A 22,738-nucleotide genomic window follows, 5' to 3' on the forward strand; every position below is an offset into this window, starting at 1 on the left:
AGAACTATACAAATAGCATGCCTTGTGTTCATCTGAACTACGTAATACAAGGAATTACAGTTTGAAAACCTACTGTAATTAGATCTGAAGTTAAAATGCTCACCAGAAATTCAATATACCTCTAAAGTGGAAGCCTTACCATTCCATCACATTCATATTCCTTGTCTTTTCATACTGATAAAAGCTTCTCCAAAGTAAATTTATCCAGTCATTTGAGGATCATACTTGCCACCTAAAAGATAACATAACTCTAAATTATGCTTAGAGTTTTCTTCTTCTTTTCTGTAGGAAACGAGGATGACCTTCTGTCATCTGAACAAAGGCACACGGCCTACTGCAAAAATGGAAAAGCTTGTCCATTACTGTTTGTCACACTGGTAGCTAAACTCTTGCCTATGAAGGGCCTAAAAGTTGTTTTATTACAGAACAGTCAACCGTCTGGATCAAATCCAGATGCATATTCATTTGCTTGCTGCAAATAAATGCCACTGTACTGTCAGTACAGTTTTCTTATATTTTAACATTATTCACCAAAAGCTCCATTCTTCTGAGTTTGCGCTTATTTTTTGGCATTGGCTTGTCATATAAGCCATTTTTGAGAAGATGCTCCTTGCTGTGATGGATCTGGGCACCATGCTGAAGCTGGAAAGAGCATAAAGCTTGAAGTGGACGGAGTATAGTCTGCAGAAAGATGAAGGGGTGGGGGGAGACAAAAACCCCAATCTTTTAGTAAGCTATTTTAGAGACATCAATTATTCAGGTTTTGTATTCAAGGACTATTTAAAAATGCTGCTAAATGTAATTTGGATGATAAATGTTGATAGAATATAACCTTTGGAGATACAGAGGGCACAGCTGAGTAAGAAGAAGCCACATAGCAGACATACATCCACCTACCCACCGTTGTCCCTTAGTCTTTCCTTGGACCCAGTCAATCCTGACTTCAGTCCAGCTACATTACCGTAAGTTATGGCTTTAACTTGACCTTAGCAATGGACTACAACCAATTACTGTGGTTCAGCCAACAAGCTGTATTAAAATAAGTACCAATAACTAAGCTGTTTGTGCTTGAATGAAAATACCTTGAGGCAGGGTTTTAGAAAGAGAGGAGGGACTCACGATCAAGGCAGCTGGACTGCTGGACTGGAGACTGGACTGTATCCCTGCTCCTGCCCAGCAGTATTATGTAGGACTAATGAAGCCACACAAACCAAACATATCTCAAGTGGTCCTAATTGTAGGTTCTTCATTTTCTGGTTGCCTGACTCACTATCATAGGGCCTTATGTGCAAATGTGCAAAGCAACCACAGATGTAACTGCAGTCAGAAGGAGCTGAGTTTCTACCAAGTAAAATGTGACTCCTCTGAGCGCACAGGAAAATCAACTGGCATATTAGGCATGAAACTAAGCATCTGTTTTTAACTTCCATGGCTCTCAACTTCAATTCACCATCTTATATGCTGGGAATAGCACTCAATTCAGAGAGGGTAGAAAAAAATGCATGAATGTTTATGAAGCTCTGGTCTACTGCAACATTTATAGAAGCACCTTTGAGAAACAGAGAATTTTGTCTTTGAAAAGTAGGCTGGGCCAATTCTGAGTGGTGGGGATCAAACAATACAGGACTGGGAATTGTAGACACCAATGAAACATTCACCTTGGTCCTGAATAAGACAGAAGTCCTAATAAAGGAGAAGTATGTCAATGTTGTCCTAGCACACCAAAGGAAAAAATAAATATGCAAAACCCCACTTTAATTTCATTATTTCTATTTTTTCATGTTTAACTTCTACGATAAATAATTACCTTATTTTAGCATAAAGCATATGATAGCTGCATTGCCATAAAAGATACACAAGTTTCTAGAAGAGTTTCTTTACGCAGAGTTCCAATTTCTGAGCCATATTTTCTTGTGACGCCACACACTTTGTCCCAGTCTAGTTCTAAATGCAATTGATTTAATGTGAGGTGACTCTAGTGTCACAGAGGCAGACACATCGCTGGCATACTCTACACTATGCCAATCCCAGAAGCAATTTTTGACCTGGGAACCTTTTTTAGTAGGCAGAGGTCACGTACCGAAATACTCATTATCTCATGGAGAGGGATATGAGCACTCCAGGGTGGACACTAGAATGCAGCAAATACATGGATGAGCTTTAAATCTCTTTTCACAGACCCTTCTGTACTATATCCTGGGCAGACAATCAGATTGCAGACCTGGGTCTACAGCGTAAAACTACTCATAGGACTTTTTCAAAAGGCTTATTAAATTGATATTACTAATGTCAGGAACAAAAGATTAAGAAGGACATTAGCTTAATAACCTCTTCCATCACAGACTAGTGTGATCACAACTTGTAAGGAAAAGGTTAATGTCGAATTAGTATTCTTTGACCTGGGATAAATTTAAACTTAAGAATGTTAAGTCCCACATTCCTCCAACGACACGTAAGTGTTGTGAGCTGGCTAGTAGGAAGACATAACTCAGTAGGCTGCATTCCATGGCTGCAGGAGTGAGGGAGGTCAGTGGGACACGCTTATAAAAGTATTTTATCTTCGAGCTAGCTGTGAGGGGGTATTCAGATCATCTCTGCCATCTAGTTTTTGCAGAAAACAACTTACTACTTTCCATGCCGTAATATACTCAATTGCCTGTCTCAACTTGGATCAGCTTTTGGGCTTTTGAGTCAAAGATCATTTTATTGTGCTTTCACTTCAGAAGATCATTTAAAAATACCGATATATTAAAAAAGATAGTTATTTGACTCCAGTAAATATTCCGAGACTAACACATGTTAAAAAGGAAATTAAATCCTACTTGTCTGCTAACTAAATTAATCTTTTTAGACTCTAGCACCAGTCATTCTTAATGATATTTGTCAGCCCAGTAATTTTAAATTCAGACCTTAACTGAAGAAATTAACCATAAATTTACAGGTAGTCAAGTACTTCAATATCCTCTGTAAGAGAGACAGAAACTTTACTGATACTAATCTCCACATTTTCTTAAGTTTCTCACATTTGGAAATACTTCTCCTTTTAAACAAGTTGTATCCAAAGCTATTTTACAAATTCCCAAGAGCCTCAAAGATAGTACCTGAAGTAATACTATTCCCCACTATTAAGAATATGAAGAGAATGGTGAAAATATCTGAATGTTTCTATGACAATTTTGTTTTCAACTGAAATAAATAAATATTTTAAGGTGTGTATACATATGCATTGCCTTCTAACATCTATTATGGGATGTTTGATTTAAAATTAACAAGCTCTCCTGCCTTTAAGTGGTTTCAGGTTTTATCTACCATTACGAAAAAGCATAAGAAAGTCAACGTCACAAAGCCTTTGAGACCCGGCACAAAAATTTCATTTCAAACCCTGCTTGCCACATTATTCAGTACCAATGAATCACTAATCAAATAAGCAATCAACACGCTTTACTGGCTTCATGAAAATTAGACATCAGAGTGATTATAAGCTAGAATGTCTGCCAAGCTTACTAATACCTTCCTTTGCTACAAAATACTAATCATACTTGTGAGTGAGTACAACTTTGGTAACAGAGGAGTGCAACATGTAAATTCCATACATTACAGCAACCGAACAGTTGTTAACAGTGAACTGTAGCTACAGTTATTTAACATGGTACATAAAATAAAGTAGTTTTCAATACACTATAATTAAGAAATATCCAAAAGACAACCGTTTAAAAAAAACCCAAACAATCTAGCATGCTACACTTGCACAATCTAGTATATTACACATTCCTGGTACAGTCTATGTTTTGAAGTTTTGCAATAAGAAATGTCAAGTGAACTTAGAAAAACATCACAGGAAGAGCTAAGTACAACTGTGCTCCTCTACACTATTTGCCCTGCAATATACACAGCAGTACTCCTATTTGTTTTGAGATAAATCCACCAACTGTCATCTCTACAGATTTTCATTCTGTATTGTGGCAAAGCACAGTATGTATTTGGTGCCTTATAAACCAACTCTTTTTAAAAATCAATGTACAGGTCATTGAGTCACTCATCATATTTAGAATTACAGGAAGAAGAATGCAAGAGAATAGTACAGGATGAGAGTATGTGATGGGAAATAAGAATGAGATAGAAGGAAAGAAGGAACTGGAAGACACTAAGGCTGCCGAGTTAAAAATGTATAGGAGGTACAAGAGAGAAACTGTGAACAGAAAAGCCAAATGGAAAAAAAGAGGGAAGAGGAAAAGGGAGAGTGAGTAACAAATACAGGAAAAATCTCAGAGCCTGAGATGAATCAACCTGAAGACTGCACAGTGAAAACCTGTAAAAGTGGAAGTGCCTAGGGAAGACACTAGACAATTAAAGAAAAGGAATTTAAAAAAAAAAAAAAAAAAAAAAAGAAAACAAGGGAAAAAGAGGACTTGAGGAGCTGGGTTGGGAAGGTAGCAGTTGTTACTTGTTTACAATAACCAATCTATTATGCCATACACAAATGGACTACCATGGTAAAACTCATCTGTAAGACAAGCAGTCTGCATTCAGCCTTGATGGACATTGCAGCACCAAATACAATCAGTTACAGGATATGATCTGGTGCTAACTAGTAATTTAAATATCATCAAAGAAATATTTTTAGCCCTGAATCTTCTCCAGGTTTATCTTCAGACAACTCTTTGTAGCATTCCATTATGGGACAGAACAAAAAATACTGTACTAGAATTTAACATACTGAAAAGAGGAATAGAAAAACAATCATTAAAGACCTCTGTATGCAACAAGTTTCCTCAGTAATCTTATAGCAATGTTGAATAAAGAACAGAAAAACTATAGAGACTTTTGGAAAATGACATGGAAGAGTCGCAGTAATCTGAACATACCAGAGTTAATAAATATCTGAAGAAAAATAGTTTATATTGGTACATTCTTGTTTTAGTTTGCTATGCAACAAAATGTTGTTAAGATTTTGACTGTCAAATGTGACGTTAATAGCTAAGTACCTTTGCTACTCCTCTACTATTCATAAAAGAAAAACTCAGATGTTTAAAATTACGTACCTCTTGTATACTCATATTTTTTTCCATGATAGTAAGAGCAACAGCTGCACATTCAAGTGTAGACAGACAGGTGTTTGTTGGCTGTGTACGAATGACATATTGACTCGAAATATTGGTTTTTAACTGCACCTGAAAAACAGCAAACTCTACTAAAATAAACAGTTCAGTATAGCAAAAAAGATATTTCTGTGACTGTTTTATTGCACACTCTAAACACATATGATCCTGTACAATGTAAAATGACTGTATAGTCACTGACACTATTTACCTTGGTTAAACATTATTTGTCAAGTTCTGAATGAACGACTTTTAGAAACTACATTTATTCATATAATGTACTAGGTCACGGATTAGAACTATTTGCTTACCTAAATCATGTTTGAAAATTATATATTGGATCTGCCTCAAGTGATAACTACTCTACACTATCTCACAAGTTAAAGGTTTTTAAGAAAAAGAAATTTAAGTCAACCAGTACACTGCCTGTTTTATCAGCTCCAAAAGCTTTTACTGAGTTTGTAAGTTGAAACATCGACTCTGCGTGAAAATTCAGATATTATTCCTTTAATTCCTAAAACCTCCATCTCCACGTATGTTTAAAATCTAATTTGTCAAACAAGTTAATGTTTTAGCAACATTCTTACTATTCTTAACCAAAACTTATCAGTTCCTTTCCAAAAAAAATGTAGTATAGTACAATAAACCCTAAGGAATCATTATAAAAAAGCAAGTCAACTTTTTTTTTTTAATTAATCTCATCACAGTAATTGTCTTTTATTTTTCCTTCTTCTTGAAAAACTTACTGACTGTTCCCCATGGCCATCATAATATTGCTCCCATTCTGCTTGCCAGAGGTTTTTCAGCATTCCTCACTTCATTCAGTACTTTCCCTCTTCACTTTTCCCATTTTTGCTTTTATTTGTAATGCTTCGTTTTCCTTCATCTCTTTTACGTGCAATGACTTATTCTTAAAAGTTCAAGGTATCTCATTTATAAAAGGGAAACTCCAAGCTGCTGAAAAACCATGAATGAATAAGATCAAATTCCAATGTTTTACCTGATCCCAATGTAATGGGAACTAAAAATAAATAAATAAAAAGAGGGTGACAAGAGAAGAGGAAAGTCACTCTGGAAAGGACAAATAAATTAGCTGTAAAAGCTCAATATACTCAAATATGGGAAATGACAGAAAAATGTGCCTCTGTGACAGAAGGCTCTAATTTGTTTATCAAAGGAAACTTTTTTTTTTTAAATGCTAGCCTTGTAATTGGGTAGGCTTGAAGGACAAAACCATGCAAATTTCAGAATGTTTTAGAAGTTTCCAGCAAGGATTGTTTAGATTGTTTGGAGAGATCACTTTCAACTGCCAAAGAACACACGCTTGGGTTGAGAAATTGAGAAGATGAATGCATGTAAGTTATGTAAAGAATACAGAATACTAACATTGTGATTTTTGCATTAAATAAAATACATTTGTATACTTTTCACAACTGTAATACTGGAGGTGTCATTTTAATTAAATAATTTTAAAATCACATCTTCTAAAATCCATTTTGCCCCCTTGAGTAAAGATCAATGCTTTTGCTATTTTAAGGCTGCTTACTATAATAATAACCTGAATGCATTTTTAATCATTTTATACAACTGACACCTGTTAATTAAACAGAAAATGCAACAGTGGTCTCAAAGCACAGATAAATATGTCCTTCCTGGACATACTTACTATCCTCAGACAATTGAAAGTAATGGTTACAGGTGATGACATATAGAGTTATTTCCTGAAAATTCAATGGTCATCTCCACTTAAAATTCATTTTCATTTTCCGCAGCTATTCAGCATATTTCTGGAAATGAATTGGCACAACATATGACAAAATAATTAAAGAACACCTATTACTTATTATAAAATTGAACTTGATATTTTATATTTAAAGCCATGACAGTCAAAGTAGTTGATTATTCCATGTCTGCAAACTCAGGGTCTTTAGTCTCTAGGTCTGTACTGACTGTTGAAAGAAAAGAATTTATGCCTAGCACCTCAACAGCAGATCGTGCTTGCTATTACACTATACTGGAAGCCTATCATACAATCTTTAATTTACAGTTATACTGTAAAAATTTTATCTATTGTATGAAAGATATTAACAGTAATGTGCATATTCAACAGCAAACTCAGTCCATGTGCTGGAGCACAGATCCAAGGCAGAAATACAGAATCATCAAATGGTTTGAGTTGGAAGGGACCTTAAAGATCACCTAGTTCCAAGTGCCCTGCCATGGGCAGGGATAAATGAATGAAGCTAGCAGATACACCCTAGCCTTTTTCAACCACATTCTTCAAATTGGTATTGAAAAATCAAAAGAGAATAAATTGATTGAGGAAAGCAAGTGTAGAAATTGGACAAAAGTGTGTATAATAAAACGCAAAAGAAAATTAAAATTAAATTAGCATTTTCATTTGTTGTTCCTATAGGCCTGCTTTGATGCAATCACGTATAGATCTCCATCATGACAGAGTAGGAAGGCCAGTTATTTCCAGTATAGAGAGATCTATGCTAGAGGAAGCTTCTGGTCCCTACTTAGAAAATCCTAGGTAGGTACCAAAAATCAAGCTAAACTCAGTCCATTGTTTCTCCAATATGTTACCTGAGCAGCAGAGCAGGCACATACCCACACTTCTCAACAGCTGACAGCCACATTCTTCAAAGAGTGTCTCTACAGAGGTTGAAACCACCTCTTGGACTACTGCAGGCAGACTGGCTTCCCTCTCCTCAGACACGGACAACAGTGCCTTAATGCTCTTTTTGTAGTAACTCGACATAGTTCTGTCTACTGGTTTCTATACTTAATTTCTTGGGTCTCACGCTGAAAAACTTTTAAGATCATCAGCATTCCAGAGAAAGGAAAATTATTCATGATTGCAAGACAACTTCTATGGAAGAAAAGTTGCCTGCACTTCATCTTACACTGTGGGGCCCTGTGGAGCCCAAAAGTCTGTAATTGCAGCTCTCAAACAGCTGACAATGTATGAAAGGGCAACTTTCTATTTCTAACAGCAACAGCAGCAGCAAACAAATTTCTTCTTTCCTGAGAAGAATGGGAGAGGATGGAAACAAGTGGTCCCCATCCATTTTTCTGAAAAATTACATATTCACTGGGATGAGATAAAAATACCACAGACAGCACAGTGGTGGGGATCAGAGGAAGAATACCTGACCAGGACAACTCCCTGCTACAGTTTGTGTCTCAGGCTTCTTTCAATACACATGCATTTTACCCTACTCTTTACTCCAGAGCAGCACAGTATCTAAATAAGCGATCCTCAGTAACCTGAAATACAGTCAGGGTAGCCTTTGTCTATCACAAATTGGACAGACACACCAAATGACTGATCGTTTATCAGAAACTAGGTACATTCACTGAATGAATAAATCACACAATAAGGAGCTCAATCGACTTAAGAGCATAAATGAATGGTAAGACAAAGCCAAAACAATACAGAAACCAAAATGAATTAATATAGTTAATACATATTTCAGACATGGGAAGAATATTTCTTGGGAAAAAAAAAAAGCCTAGATATAGGAAATATTTACTGTTCTCAAATGTGATTGGGTAGGAGGACAACTTCTCTTTTTTTCAGCCAACAGGTCTAAAACTTGCTCTGCCTTTTGTGGAATTAATAGTTTCAGGTAGGGTATTGCAACAGTCTCATCAAAGCTTCTGCATTACTTAGTTGGATTAATTCTTTGTCTGTCACCTGCACATCTCAAATTCAGCTGAACAAGCTTAATGCAAAGTTAGGAAATTTTCCTTCACAGTTGAAGCGAAACAAAATCAGATCACCTACCCCTTACATCACAATTCAAAAACTCAGAATGAGTATAAATAAATACCGTATTTAAGTACATTTCAAAACAACAATCATGATATTTTAAAATCACTTCATAAAATGGTAAAGATACCATGATACAATAATTTATTTTTTTTTTTTTTTTAGCTATCAAAGTATTTTGCAAGTCATATGCACACTTTGGAATAATTTCAGTTACTAAATACAGCAATGTCAAGTCAAAAAAGCCAGCAGCCTATTTAACACCACTCACCCTAATAAACAGTAGCATAAGACAGAAGATGTAAACTACCTCAACCAATTCAAACTAGAGAGAGGACTGAACACAATTACTCACTGTAATTTAGGCAAGACATTGAAATTAGCTTATCTATTCTAAGTGCAAGGGATTTTGGGGGCTTAGTTTCCAAGCCACCAGAAGCATGAAGCAATGCATACAATGAAGCTTCATTTCTACGTATAATTCAAGACCATGGGTTTCCAAAAGCCTGAATGTGAGGAATTCTCACAAAACGTTACATTAACATAATAAACACTGGCTTCTCTGCCAACAAACCACTCTCTTAGCAAATGCTACAGCCTTTGAGTATTTACAAAGGATTTGAACCACAGTAAAATTAGTGACCCTTCAGTATTTCTTAGGGCTGAGTTCTTCTTCCAGGACCCTCTTTGCAGATGCCCTAGGCAAGTGACATCCCCGCTGATCCAGTTCAGATGTTCAGAACTGATGGAAAAAAAAATGTTGCCTTGATGGGCTGTTTGAAATTTTGAAAATTTAAGTTAGTAAAGGCAGGCAACTAATATCTGTTTTTATTTTAAACATTAGGACTGGAGCTCTTACAGAAGCTGTGCTATCCTCATTCCTCTATATAATGCAAATATCCTTATATTTTTATCTTTTCTATGAAAATTTCTTCATCGTTACCCTCACTAGCTTTACTCCCCAACCAGAATCCAGCATTATGCAAAATTATATTTGGAAAATAGTGCATCCCCAAGACCAAGGAAACGCTGTAAAGACCTGTCTCACAAGGCACACCCAACAATTCTTGGTTTTGTCTGTTCTGTTTTCTGCAATTAGACTATAGGCACCTACAAGCAGGCAGCAGAACAACACATCCTTCTGTGGCTTCTATGAAAAACCTAGTACTTATTTTAAGATTCCCTCCTCTTTTACTTACGTTGATAGAGTCCTTATAAAATCCAAGTTTCTGTTTGTGAATTGATTTGCTCAGCTCTCAGAGAATGAAGTAAGCAAGTACCATCCATCATCCTGCTTAACACAGGCAGTAGTTATTGTTCACCCGTACTGTTAATTCAATAAATATCTTCCAGAAAAAATACCATAAGCCATTTTTTTAAAGGAACTCAAAAGGCATGAAAATCCCCAGAAAGAGTACAATCACATCCTGCCATCACACCCATCATTCTAGAAACTAAAAAAAGTTGCTTTTAAGGTGCTGAAGAGGAAAAGCATATTCTGTGTGCTACTGCATAACCAATCTCAGACAGAAAAGGGAGTCAGGCACAGGAAAGATCTTTCACTGAGTATCCAGTTGGCACAAGCACCTTTTACCTGTAAGTCAAAACAAACTATTTTCTATCTTGTAGAAATTTCATGTAGTTAAATAAAATTACCTTTGTGACAGAGAAGACAGCCTGAGTAAATTTAATCTCAGCATGCTACTGAAATTTAAATCAAGAATATAAATAAGTTATTTTGTTCAAAATCTTGGCTTTAATTTAAAGTGACATCTTAAGAGGACTCTTGTTTCTAAATACTGGAGGGAGTAACTGCCATGCAACTGTCACAAATGGATAGCCTGAAAAAGTACATAGATGACACAAAAACCTGTCCACTTTGCATGTTTTTTTAGGCACAGACATGACATTCCTGTGTATGTTCCATGTAAAATGGTGAATGAAGCCATAGATTACATTGTGACATTCAGGTAAATTTGCAGAAATTTGTTCAACTTCTACAAAATGACAGAGTATTTTGCACATTGTCTTTGACAATTCCCAATGAACCCCAAAACATTTCTCTTTGGGTATCCCACAAACTCTTCCTCTCAGGCAGTTTATGGCACCAGGTTAGACTCCAGAGTCTTACCACTACAACAAACCTCAGGATATATCACTGCCACTGTGATGGGAACTGTGGTTAACATGTAAAATTTCATATATGAAAGAGAAGCAGAATTGCTTCTGTTGAACAGTGGCTGTGTGTAAGTTCTACCTACTTACGCTCCTTTCAGCCTCTGCATAAGAACCTGAATTCGGAGTTTCAAATCAGATTAGCTCTTTCGCAAGTCAAAACAAGAACCCTTCTTATACTTCTATAAAATGCACCTGTGTAACAGCAGTGCCCAGAATTTATTTCATCAAATATGTCATTATGTGACATATTGTTCACCCGTACTGTTAATTCAATAAATATCTTCCAGAAAAAATACCATAAGCCATTTTTTTAAAGGAACTCAAAAGGCATGAAAATCCCCAGAAAGAGTATAATCACATCCTGCCATCACACCCATCATTCTAGAAACTATAGAATGTATGAAAATACATTAAAATTCTGTGCACTTTCAAGAATGCCCTTTCTTTGCTTATGGAACCAAAACAATTTAAGAAGCAGATTTTATTGCTGTGGAGTATTAAATGCTAAAGATAAATGGTCCAGAAGAAATCAGCAGAGCTACTCACTGAATGACTTAATGCTCATCATCTGAATATAATTCTACACCATGCCTCTTTGTTCCATGACTACGTCAAATGACACCTATTTTAAAAACTTTACCTCTGTATTTCATTATGTCTCCTGTTACTGTACAAACGAGTTTGAAAGAAAATAAATATCCTGTAATTTGATATATAGAAAAATATTTGAGAATGCCACAGGTACAGTCTGGGAAAAAGTATTTTTTAGTGTTTCACAATATTATGACCTTTCTTTTAAAATATCTTTTTCATGAGGATTTTATAGACTTTTTCTCTACTGTGTTCCTTGCTTTCACTTTTAGACATAGTTGATTGACAAGAAGAGAAATTAAATTGCAAAAGGAATGTGTCCTTCACATTCATACAGAATTTTTTTTGGGAAAAAAAAAACAACCACTAAAAACAGATCAAAAGAAAAGCAGAAGAAATTTGGCAAAAAAAAACCCACTCACAAGTATATGCACTTTCTCTACCCAATCCCTACCAAACTTTTAAGTTTTTAGAGTGCCCCTACAGTGCTTCAGCCAAATCTGTTCAATAGACATTCCCAAGAGCTGGGCAAGGAAGCAGTGAACATAAAAAGGAGATACTGCCTTTAAATAGTCAAACAAAATAAATGCAAAGCTCTTATGATCATACAAGATAACATTACATTTTCCACAAGTAAAAAATTGCGGTAAATGAACTGGAGCAGAAAAAAACACTGTAAACACATAACGTTGATAGCATCATTCATCTGTGGAAGACAAGCTTCTCACATAGCAAGCTTCCCACTCTGTAATTTAGCTTGTGTAAAGGCTGAAGAATTTGATATATAAACATGGAACTTCTGTTTATTAAATAGTTCAAACAATTGCAAGTGAAATACCTACTATAGTTAAAAAATAGCAACCAAAATACATATCTCACTTTTCTAAATATATCTGTACAGACTACAGATATATTTACCTATATGTCTATATTGATCATCTCTGTGCATGACAATGTATGAAGTTAAGGTAAAATTCAGGTTCCAAAGCATAATTCTTGCAGGAGAACCCGGTAATTCAAAATACTTAGTACCATATATGTAGATTATTTTAAGAAAGTCCAACAACTACCTAGTACTTCCTTAGGCTACATATTTATCTTCAATGCACTATGAAATCAAAGATCTACACAAAAACATGGAACAGTTTGCAGTGGCCTCCTTACTACTTCATTTGTTTTATAAAACTTTTTACAACACGCACTTCCTCTGCCTATACAATAATTTCTGAAGTGTTTTGGCCATGAATCTGCCCTTACAGTTTTTGTAAGAACTCTAATTTTTAGGATCTTCTCAAAGACGGTAAGAGAATTCAACAGTTTACCACTTGTCACATCTTGCAAAGTCAAATAAAATTGTCTCCTCTTTAGATTGTCAAATAACGGAGCAGAAACACCTGCACACTTTAGTAGTTTAAAGTATCATCAAAGTAAACAGTGCTTTTGAAAGTTCAGATGTTTATGCCCATCTGCATACTTTGAATGCTTAATGTTACATACAATACGGAAGGGGTAAAATTACAGAATCACAGTGTTTCGAACCATTTCTCATTATGTTTGTCATCAGTTACACCATGCATGGAAAACGTACAGTATGAAATAAGCATCCATCTCAAAAGAAGTTCGGAAAATAAACCTATGCCTGCCTGAGAACATCTTTTTTCAAAGAAGAAAACAGGATATTCTGGCCCACACTTAATAAATAAGAGGTAAACAGTAAGTGAATATTAACCAAAAAAAAAAAAACAACCCCCCTAATCTCTTCAGTATTGCTGCTCTGCAGAAAGTAAACAGACAAGTAACATGAACTTTTACAACAATGAAAATCTTCATCAGTTAAAGTTACCTAAAGCGGCATTTTCTAAGGTGTCAAGACCAGGCTGCTGGCAGTGACAGATAAGCATCAGCCTCCAGTGCTGGAAGGAGATTGAAGAAAGTTTGTATGCACATGTCCTGCTTCTCTGGAAGACAAGACATTGGACTTGCTGTCAGGAAATAACCTGAGCTCACTAAATCACAGTGCAACTTTAAGCAAGCCACCTTCCTTCTCTGAGCTCCAAGGTCTCCAACTGTAAGATGACATTTACCCACTGCTGTAAAGCACTTTGAAGGCTGAGGGAAGGGATGATGGAGAAGCTGGAGACAAAACAGAGAGTGCTGTTACTGGACATAAGAAGAAGAGCATCTTCCTTCTGATATTTTTGTGCAATATATTTCTAAAAAAGCTAGAGATAAGGCAAGGCAAAAAAAGCAAACAAATTATTTAGGGATAAAAGAAAATCAAGATTCCCTTCACTGTTTCCCCTGTGTTTCCTGTGTGAATATTCACAAGCAAAAAAAGCACTACAAAAAAAACCAGAAGGCATTACTCTCCTTAAAGAAAGCAAAATAGTATGGTCTTCAGTTAAAATAGATAACTGAAATAAAGTCCAAGCGAAGACAACCTGTAGTTCTAATTTAAATGTAATAAACTTCTGTAAAAGAAGACAGCCTGAAGCTGACCCAAGTGGCATACACAAAATTAAGAGCTAACAGACAGTGAAATAGTGAGGAAAGGGAAGTCCTCACAGCTAAGGCATAACAAAATATAAGACTGACCTAGTAATATTTGTACTACATAACCTGCACAAATAACTGAAATACCATCTGGTTATGGTCTCAAGTTCTGAAACTGCAGGTTTTTACCTGTAATAAGGAATGAAATAACTTAATACTCTCATCATGTTATGTAAAAATAAATATATTTAAATGCAAGTCATACAGAGCATGCCTGGCACTTCCTAAAATGACTACATATTTTTAGTTAATTTCCATGCATGGAAATTTTTTGTATTTAGAGAAAGAAAGATCCAGAAATTATTTCTGGTAATACCTCTCTTGTTCTGCTTACATTTAAAAAACGAATGTCAGGCAACAGATCAATATTTTATGCAGCACTATTCTTTTAATAATTAATACAACAGGAAAAGTGCTGCAAGTAAATTCAGTCAGTGAGCAGAGTACAGCTCTAGAGAATGTAGTGAAGAAATGAAGGAAGAAAATTCAATTACATGTATTGTCACAGCCATATAATTTTAATTACCTGCAAATATCAGAAAACTGAAAAGGAAAATTAAATACCTCAGTGTCAAAAAGCAGCATCAATACAACAACATTGTTCTTTGGAATCTACTAATTACTCTTGCTTTCTCTGATTTCTTTTTTTCTTATTATATGTGAATAGTAGTAAGCACTTCCTTGGATAGTGAAAAAGCAGTGGAAGAAGCTCCTGAGAAGAATTTTGGTGATGACACAAGAGAACATGTAAAGAAAGAGTAAAAGAAGGGAAAAGCCTTCAATTAATCTAGTTATTTGAACACAAGCTCAATCAAAATTAAATATATTTCTAGTTTCCTTTTTAAAAAGTGTTCATATTCCATGACAACTTCAGCCTGGGTACAACAGTACAAAACCTGCAACTGCTCCTGAATTGTTCTAGCAGCAGGATATTCAAATATTTGGCAAAGAGTTTGACAATAATTATGAAAAAACTGGCAAAGAAATGAATTAAAAGCAAAGTTTTTGCTCAAGAGTGAAAATAGCATACATTTCTGACACCTAGCAAATTACCTGAGACCTTTCAGTCACAAAGAAAATGTCACTGTATTGAGAGGTAATAAATACATACTTATGACCAGAAAAATGTCAAAGTGGACCAATGTTATTCAAATTAATCTAAATGTCAGAAGGACAGACTCTTGTTGATTGCTTAGCATCATACCTGAACTGTACAAGAAGTCTTGATCCAAAGTAATTCCCAGTTCTCTCCCTCTGAGATCAGTCTTCTCAAATAGAAATTTCTGCCAGTCCTAGCATAAAACTTTCTTTAGGGTCCAAAATATTTTTTGACTGTTTCAGTTATAATGAGACAGCAGCTAAAATCTGAACACATCAAGCATTTCAGAATATGTAATAGATTTTAATTATTATCTTTCCAGTCATCATACAGCAGAATATATGAGCTACTTATTTAATGAAAACAAGTTTTCTTGGTACATCAAAAATTACACAATTTTTATCAAAGCTTGCAACGTCTGCTACAGCCTGCAGATAACTGGTCACTCCTGTGGGATTATTAGTAAAATCACCAGTGTCACTCACATATAGATAAAAAATGATTACAGAACAAGTCAGTGAAAACAAGGTATTTTTCTTCCATTAGTATGAGGATGCATGGTTGAATCCATATAACCTTCTGGGAACTGCAGTTTTCCCCACTGCAACTGTTATTCACTGGCCTTTGTTGTCTTCAGTTCTGATTTGCGTCCTGCCCACCTGCACCCCTTATTCATCACCAGACCTCTTCCCCTTGCAAAATTAAACTGGGCATTGTCCATTTACTTAGGTTCTACTGCAAAATTTGATGTTTAAACCCTCCCTCTCATGCAAACTGGAAATTGTGACAAGTGAAAAGAGAGAGAGGAAAAAGGAAAGATAAAAGAGCGGATAAAAGGGCACTATTTATTATTTGGTCCTCATATATTCACTTGCCTAAGTCCTGTAACTGTGGAGGATGAAAGACTGTATTTTTTTCTGCATCTCCTCAGCTCACTGAATAGGAGATTTTATAAAAATAATCTAGAGAGAAAACACCAGAAAAGAAACAACGAAGATACAGCCAGATGACAACAGTGATTCTTGCTATTTTGCTTGCCCTTTTGTTCTGTGTGTTTTCTGTATGTAGATGAATAGATGTTTTTATATTTCAATTTTTACATTAAATGTAATCCTCTCTCAAGGTGTTCAGACAATTGCCTATACATCTTAAGCTGTGTAAGACCTTAAGAAGGAGCTTATAGGAGGACACCCACTAACTATATTAGAAGGAAGCTTTTAACCTTCTCTAGAAGGAATTTATCTAAATGGCAGATCACATTTTAGAATAGCTGCTTGTCCCACCAAAGAAATTCTTCTAATTTTTGGACAGGCTTTCAGAAACAGACTGCTACCCCTTCCTTAATCCTCTAGGCTTGAAAACAGCAAATCCCCAAGTAAAGTTTTATTATCTAAATGTAACAGATGACTAGACCACAAAACTCATGTTCTGTTAAAAAGCACATCAATGTAACTATTCACACACCTTTAACTACTACGGTTTGTCTATCAACACATTCATGACTTTAACTCATCATTATTAGAAAAAGAACAGAATTAATTTCTGCTTCTGCTCAACTATACATGCTGACAATTTTTACTGAGAATTCTGGCACTGCTGCAAGTTAAATTGCTGGCAGAAGACCCTACTACCAACTACAATTCGATGTCCTATACCTGTTGACACTTTTGCATTTTATCCTATCTGTCATACACTTTGCCATAAACCAGATGGCATTTTATCCTTCCTGTCTAGTACTGAATCCCTTGTTTTTCCCTATGGGCTTCTCCTAACTAGTAATTCCAGTGGCACCACTAGAATTGAAAAGCAGGTGGAACCCTAAAGAACAGCTTTTTTAACTTTGTTTTTCTTCTCTTTTAAACAAAGAATGGCAAGAGCGTTTTGAGCCTTGCTTCCCACACTCCAAGTGCAGTGCCTTCATTTCTTACTGCTGATACAGTACTCAGTGAGGCTCTGCCAATAGTTTGAGCATCCCTTCAGTGACTCCTACAGAAGAAGGATGAGAATGCTTTTCCAAACAGACCCTAGGATGCGAGCATTTCAAGCAAGTGGCTTGATAAGACTTACTCTCAAGCACCTCTAAGCATCTGTGAACCCATGCTCACCCAGGAGAGGTGGCACAGAAACCAAGAAGCCAAATCCATTAAATGCCACTCACTTCTCACAGCATGAAGTTTTGATGGGAGCGACAACGTAAATTGGCGAAGAATTCTTAAAGCAGATGTTGATGTGACTGACTTCAGTGAAAGATCAAAACTCTAGAAACTCAGGCAGCAGTTTGCGTTGACAACTGCCCAGGCCTATTACAAGACGGTCAGTGAGCAAATGGGAAAGAAACAGAAATGCACAAGTGTTTCATAAATATTTCATCACACTGTCTTCCAAATTCTAACATATGGATTTGGGCCACGTTTCTCAAAAGCTGAGAATAAGGATAAGTTTCCCCTGCCCTATACATTGCCAAAATTCTCCTTCATTGACTGGAGTTCAAGATAGCATATAACCTTGACCCCACCAATTTCTAGGGCCTTTTTAGAAGATAGCACATCAGCTATGAACTGCTAGTAACACTTTGAATTAACCAGTTTATGAGATCATAGATCATAGCTTCCTGTCATCAGTAAAACCTTTTGTTAACCTTTCCTTTCTGTTGAAGACAATGGAGTATTTTGAGGGGGTTTTGAGTACTATGGTATTTTAAATTACCAATAATCATTCTTAACAACCTGATTACATTGTTTGTGAATTGAAGCGCATTTAGCGGAGTGTGCCCATCTTACGCAAGTAGTGAGAATGTTATACAAAGGTCAGGCAGAATAGAGTAAATGAACTCAGCAGGAACAATCCTCTCATAAATGCAGTGCTGAGTAAGGATATTTGTGTGGTACTTTGAAACTTTGCAGCTTATTGCCACAAACATGTTCACAAAATTACCCTGAAGGTCTTGGCTCAAAACCATTATGTTTACCTGCAAATGTGCAACCTATTTTAGTAGCTCTATGACGATGCATTTTAGCACAGGAATCTTAAGATCTCATATAAACATGCGTAACTGCCTGTAAAAAAAATGTATAAAAAAGAAAGCATATGGTAGCATTTACCTCACCTACTAATAGGTCACATTTTTTTCTAGTTCATTTAACAGTTCATTTCAAGACCATAAAACTGTGTAACAAAGAACACTTAATTCAACTGGAAAAATGGGGGAAATTGAATTTAAGAGAATGTTTAATTACTCTGAGAAGAATTTGGCTAGGATGCCTGAGCGAGCAGCCCATCACTCATGGGAAGACATCATAAAAACCTTGAGGTGTTTTTTTTGTGTGTGTTTAAATGAATTGAAAGTACTTCAGCAAAACAGCATTTCAAGCAACAGGGGCTCCCTAAACTCATCTTCCCTGGTACAGAAGTAAGAATACATGCATGGAACTAAAAACCTAGGATCATTTGAGAGCAGCCTGCTGACTGTGCAGTCAGCACCAGACATTTGGAAGAATGTATCTCAAAAGGAAAATCTCACGCCCCACAGCTTGCCACCTATGAGAGACACCATGTGTCTCCTCAGTCATTCCCCCTGGTTGCCCAGAGCAGTCTGATGAAGTTGCAAAGGCACCTTCCCACTTCACCCACAGGACAGAAGGTGAAGTTCCCCAAGCCTTTCTGAGCTTGTCTGGGAGTCCTTACAAGGTGAAGTTCCGTCACAGAGATGAAGACCTAGAACTTGTGCATTGTGCATTAATTGCCAGGGTTCTGGTAGCAGGGGGTAGCAGGGCAGACCTCAGTGGGAGGAGGTGCCCTGTGCCAGACAGCTGATTCCAGACAGGCCCACAATGGACAGGTCCTGCTTCAAAGCCCATGCCCTGGTGGTGGCTTGGAGCCTGGACCATCGCTATGGGATGACCAGGACTGCTTAGCAGAGCTGGGGAGTTCAACCAACAGTCTCTGTTGGAGTAGCAGGTCACTACCAAGTGCTCAGCTCCGAAGGGAACCAGCAGCCAGCAACACTGGGGGGTCCGTGTGGGAAGTTGCTGCCCAGGCTGTGGAGGGAAACAGGGTTCTGCCAGAGCATGAGAATCAACTGTCCCAGATGGTCACCCTAACAGCTCGGACAGGAAATCAGAGGATTCTGACAGTGAGTTAACAACACAGACCCATCAGACCACTGCAGTTAGAGTCCTTCACTCAGAAGTGTGAAATTATCTAAACGAGGGTGGCCCACAGCCATTGCCCCAAGAAGATGCCTCTGCAATGGTATACTGGGTTTACATGGCAAGGTTTGAGGGTGAGGGGTGGGGAGAGCTGCAGGCGTGGCTTCTGTGAGAAAACACCAGGAGCTGCCCCCATGTTGGACAGAGACAGTTTTAGCTGGCTTAGATCTACCAATGGCCGAAGATGAGCCTGTCAGAGATGTTGGTAGCACCACTGTGGTAACTTATTTAAGAAATGGAAAAAAAACAACCTGCACAACAGCAGCTGGGAGAGAGGAGTGAGAAGATGTAAGAGAAACAACTCTGCAGACACCAAGGTCAGTGAAGAAGGAGTGGAAGGAGGTGGAGCAGAGATGCCCCTGCAGCCCGTGGTGAAGACCACGGTGAGGCAGGTTGTCACGATGCAGCCCATGGAGGACTACGGTGAAGCAGTTCTTCACCATGCAGCCCGTGGAGGAGCTGATGGAGAGATATGTGGAGCAATGAGTCAATCCTGTTGTTTCCACAATGAAGACAGCCTCCACAGGGACAAAGTCTGGAAGCCATTATAAATGAAAATTCAAACAGCTATGATGGTAGGGGTGCATATTTTATAGAGACAAGGGTGGAGGTTTGAAACGCTGAACCTGGACCAGGACTTATATCCTGATCCACAGCAACAAGGGGTGAAGATTGCAATGCACATAGATGTTGAAACCATTGTAATGCTCTTGATTTTGGTGTTTTTCAGGAGTGAGGGGTGGATTTTCACTGAGCATATGTAGACATTGCTATCACATCCATTCCTTTTATCTGGTAGGAAGGGCAGAGTTTGTAAGACACACCTATTAAGGTTACGGTGACGCTAAAAGCAGAGCTTGTAATGAATGTAACATGCATCTTGCTGAGGAGAAGGGTGGAATGGATTGGGCATAATTCTAAGGGTTTGGGGAGCAGTACAGCAGCAAGAGACAGCACTGCAAGAAGAGGTCAAGGGCTGCCAACTCCTCAACAGACCCACCTCAGGTCACAGCTGCACCCGTCAGTCGTGTGGTTCCTCTGACCCAAACAGAGGAAGTCTGCAGCACAAAAACATGTTTAAGAAAGAGTGGTAAAATAAAATAAATTTTAAAAAAAGAAAAAAGGAACAAGGCAAGAGCAGGTGGATAGAGAAGACAGACTAAAAGACCACACCAGACCAGGAGGAGGAGAGGGGAGACAGAAGCCAAACTAGCAGCAGACCAAGCAGAGGCTGCAGCTGAAGCAATGACTGAGCAGTAGGATGCTGAAGGGACTACCACCTGCTGAGAAACCACCCACCACACACTGCCCCCAGCCTCCAGTGCCATCTCTCCCCTCACTGAAGGGACCAAGCGTGGAGTGCAGCGAGGGGCCTGGAGAACAAACAGGGGGAGGACAGGTTTCACAAAGGGAGACTTCCTTATGTGTGTGTTTAGATTTTTTCTTTCTATTACCAGCATCAGTAATTAGAAGTTTGTTCAATGACAATAAATTACGTTTACCGATACTACACTAAAATCAGTAAAACTGTTTTGCCTGCAACAAACCTGGCAATAAAATCATACTGGAAGCAAATGAGGCATGACAGAACAAAAGGAGGTAATACAAACAGGCTGAAATGCTGGGGCTACAGAGAAAGAGGGAAACCAGACCTGTGGAAAAGATGTGTACCCCCGGTGTAGCAGGATACTATTCAAACCTGAAAAACTAACAAAGTAACGCTACAAATAAGGTAAGACTACTCGTATTTTCCCAGCAGTAACAAAACAGCACAGCATGGTTCTGCTTCCTGCAGCTATGTTCTTCTCAAAACTTGTTTAATGGCATTAGCTAACAGCGTGACTCCAGCTCAATTTTATTGGTTATTTTAAAGGTAATTTGTCTCTCCTCCTTAATTTAGCCACAGAACACAGCACCGAAAGAATGAGAGCAGTTCTGCCATCTATAGATCATCAAGCACTGCACAAAAGGTCCAGCCTTGCATAAGAAAGTATAAGTACACAGTATTCCCCATAATACATGCAAGAACCATTATCTCCCAGCTAATCCTGAGTTCCAACGATTTTGCAAAAGCTGAAGCACTCATGGCTCTGTGTTACTAGAATCTGCAACGGGGATTACTCCTTCTCAGCCTTGTAAGAAAATCCAATTAATTGGCTTTTCCCAGTTATTTAGATGGCATAATTTAAAAAAAAATAATAATATGAAAAAACTTCTATATAGATGTAGAACAGTTATCTAAAAATAAATCCATGGCAATCCACCTGCAGTTCATATCAGGGTCACTGAAATGAAGTTGAAAACTATTTTAAAATCCATTCTATTTTTTCTGAGATTAAGTTATCAGAAATTCCTTTCATTAGTAGGATAGTTCTGTATTTTAATGAAGAAATCTGTATTAGGAAAAGTTGAAATCACTTTTCCAAGACAACAAAACCTGCTAGACAACCACAGACCACGGAATAAACAGTGTTTTGCTTTTGCTCCCATATGCACTGGTCTATTAGGACGTACAAAAACCTGCTATAATAAAAATAAAATTCCCCATACATAATTTTGTATATTAACAATAGAAAGAAGATACTAGTGATAGTCACCTACCCCCTCTTTCAGAGCTATAAGTACTTCTTGTCCAAAGGACTTCAGCATTTCAACTCCAAATTTACCTGTTTCACTCACAGTCAGGTGTATATTTAACTGTAATAATTGCTACTATAAAAATACAAATGCTTAACTAATCGCAAACAATGCAACTGACGGATGTATGAATTCACGGACGGATAAAGCATGAGATTTACAAACTTTTTCAATCCATTTTATCAACTCCCCTGCTTACTTCTGACCTTGCTGAAGTCTCTTACATTCTGTATACTTCCTTTTCTCAGTCTATGAAGTGACACTGCCTCCTTCCCACTTTGAAACAATGAGCTGTTTGGACAGAACACAATCTCTGGCAGCTCATGGGCAATGCAAGAACTGATCCCCTGTTTTCAGGTAACAAGAATTTTGCCTTGGAGTTCAGGAGTTAAACATGTCTTCTCCCACCGCCTTTGGCACAACAAACTAGAAGCTGTTGCTGTCTCTGAATTAATGCCTCATCATAAAAAAGAAAAAAAAAAATGTATTTCAGGACTTGCAAAGGAAATTTTTGTATATGTTGCAGAACATCTTGAACTAGTCACCAATGCTGTAAAATACAAACAGGTAAGGTTTATAGCTGAGTGGGATAAAG

At 37.3% G+C, this 22,738-nt stretch overlaps 1 protein-coding gene across 1 annotated transcript in view; it reads right to left on the bottom strand.

The window, feature by feature from the left end:
- Positions 1 to 510: 510 nt before the first annotated feature.
- The window catches only part of DTWD2 (DTW motif tRNA-uridine aminocarboxypropyltransferase 2), a 93,850-nt gene continuing 71,622 nt past the window's right edge, over positions 511 to 22,738 (bottom strand). Inside the window, exons 7-8 of the mRNA XM_086480052.1 lie at positions 5,043 to 5,171; positions 511 to 681 (exon numbers count right to left, since the gene is read on the bottom strand). Of these exons, the coding sequence (XP_086336178.1) occupies positions 511 to 681; positions 5,043 to 5,171 (300 nt within the window). The remainder of the gene's footprint in view (positions 682 to 5,042; positions 5,172 to 22,738) is intronic.

The sequence above is a fragment of the Leptosomus discolor genome, chromosome Z, assembly GCF_034619465.1.
Source record: "Leptosomus discolor isolate bLepDis1 chromosome Z, bLepDis1.hap2, whole genome shotgun sequence".
In the NCBI taxonomy this organism is placed as follows: Eukaryota; Metazoa; Chordata; class Aves; order Leptosomiformes; family Leptosomidae; genus Leptosomus; species Leptosomus discolor.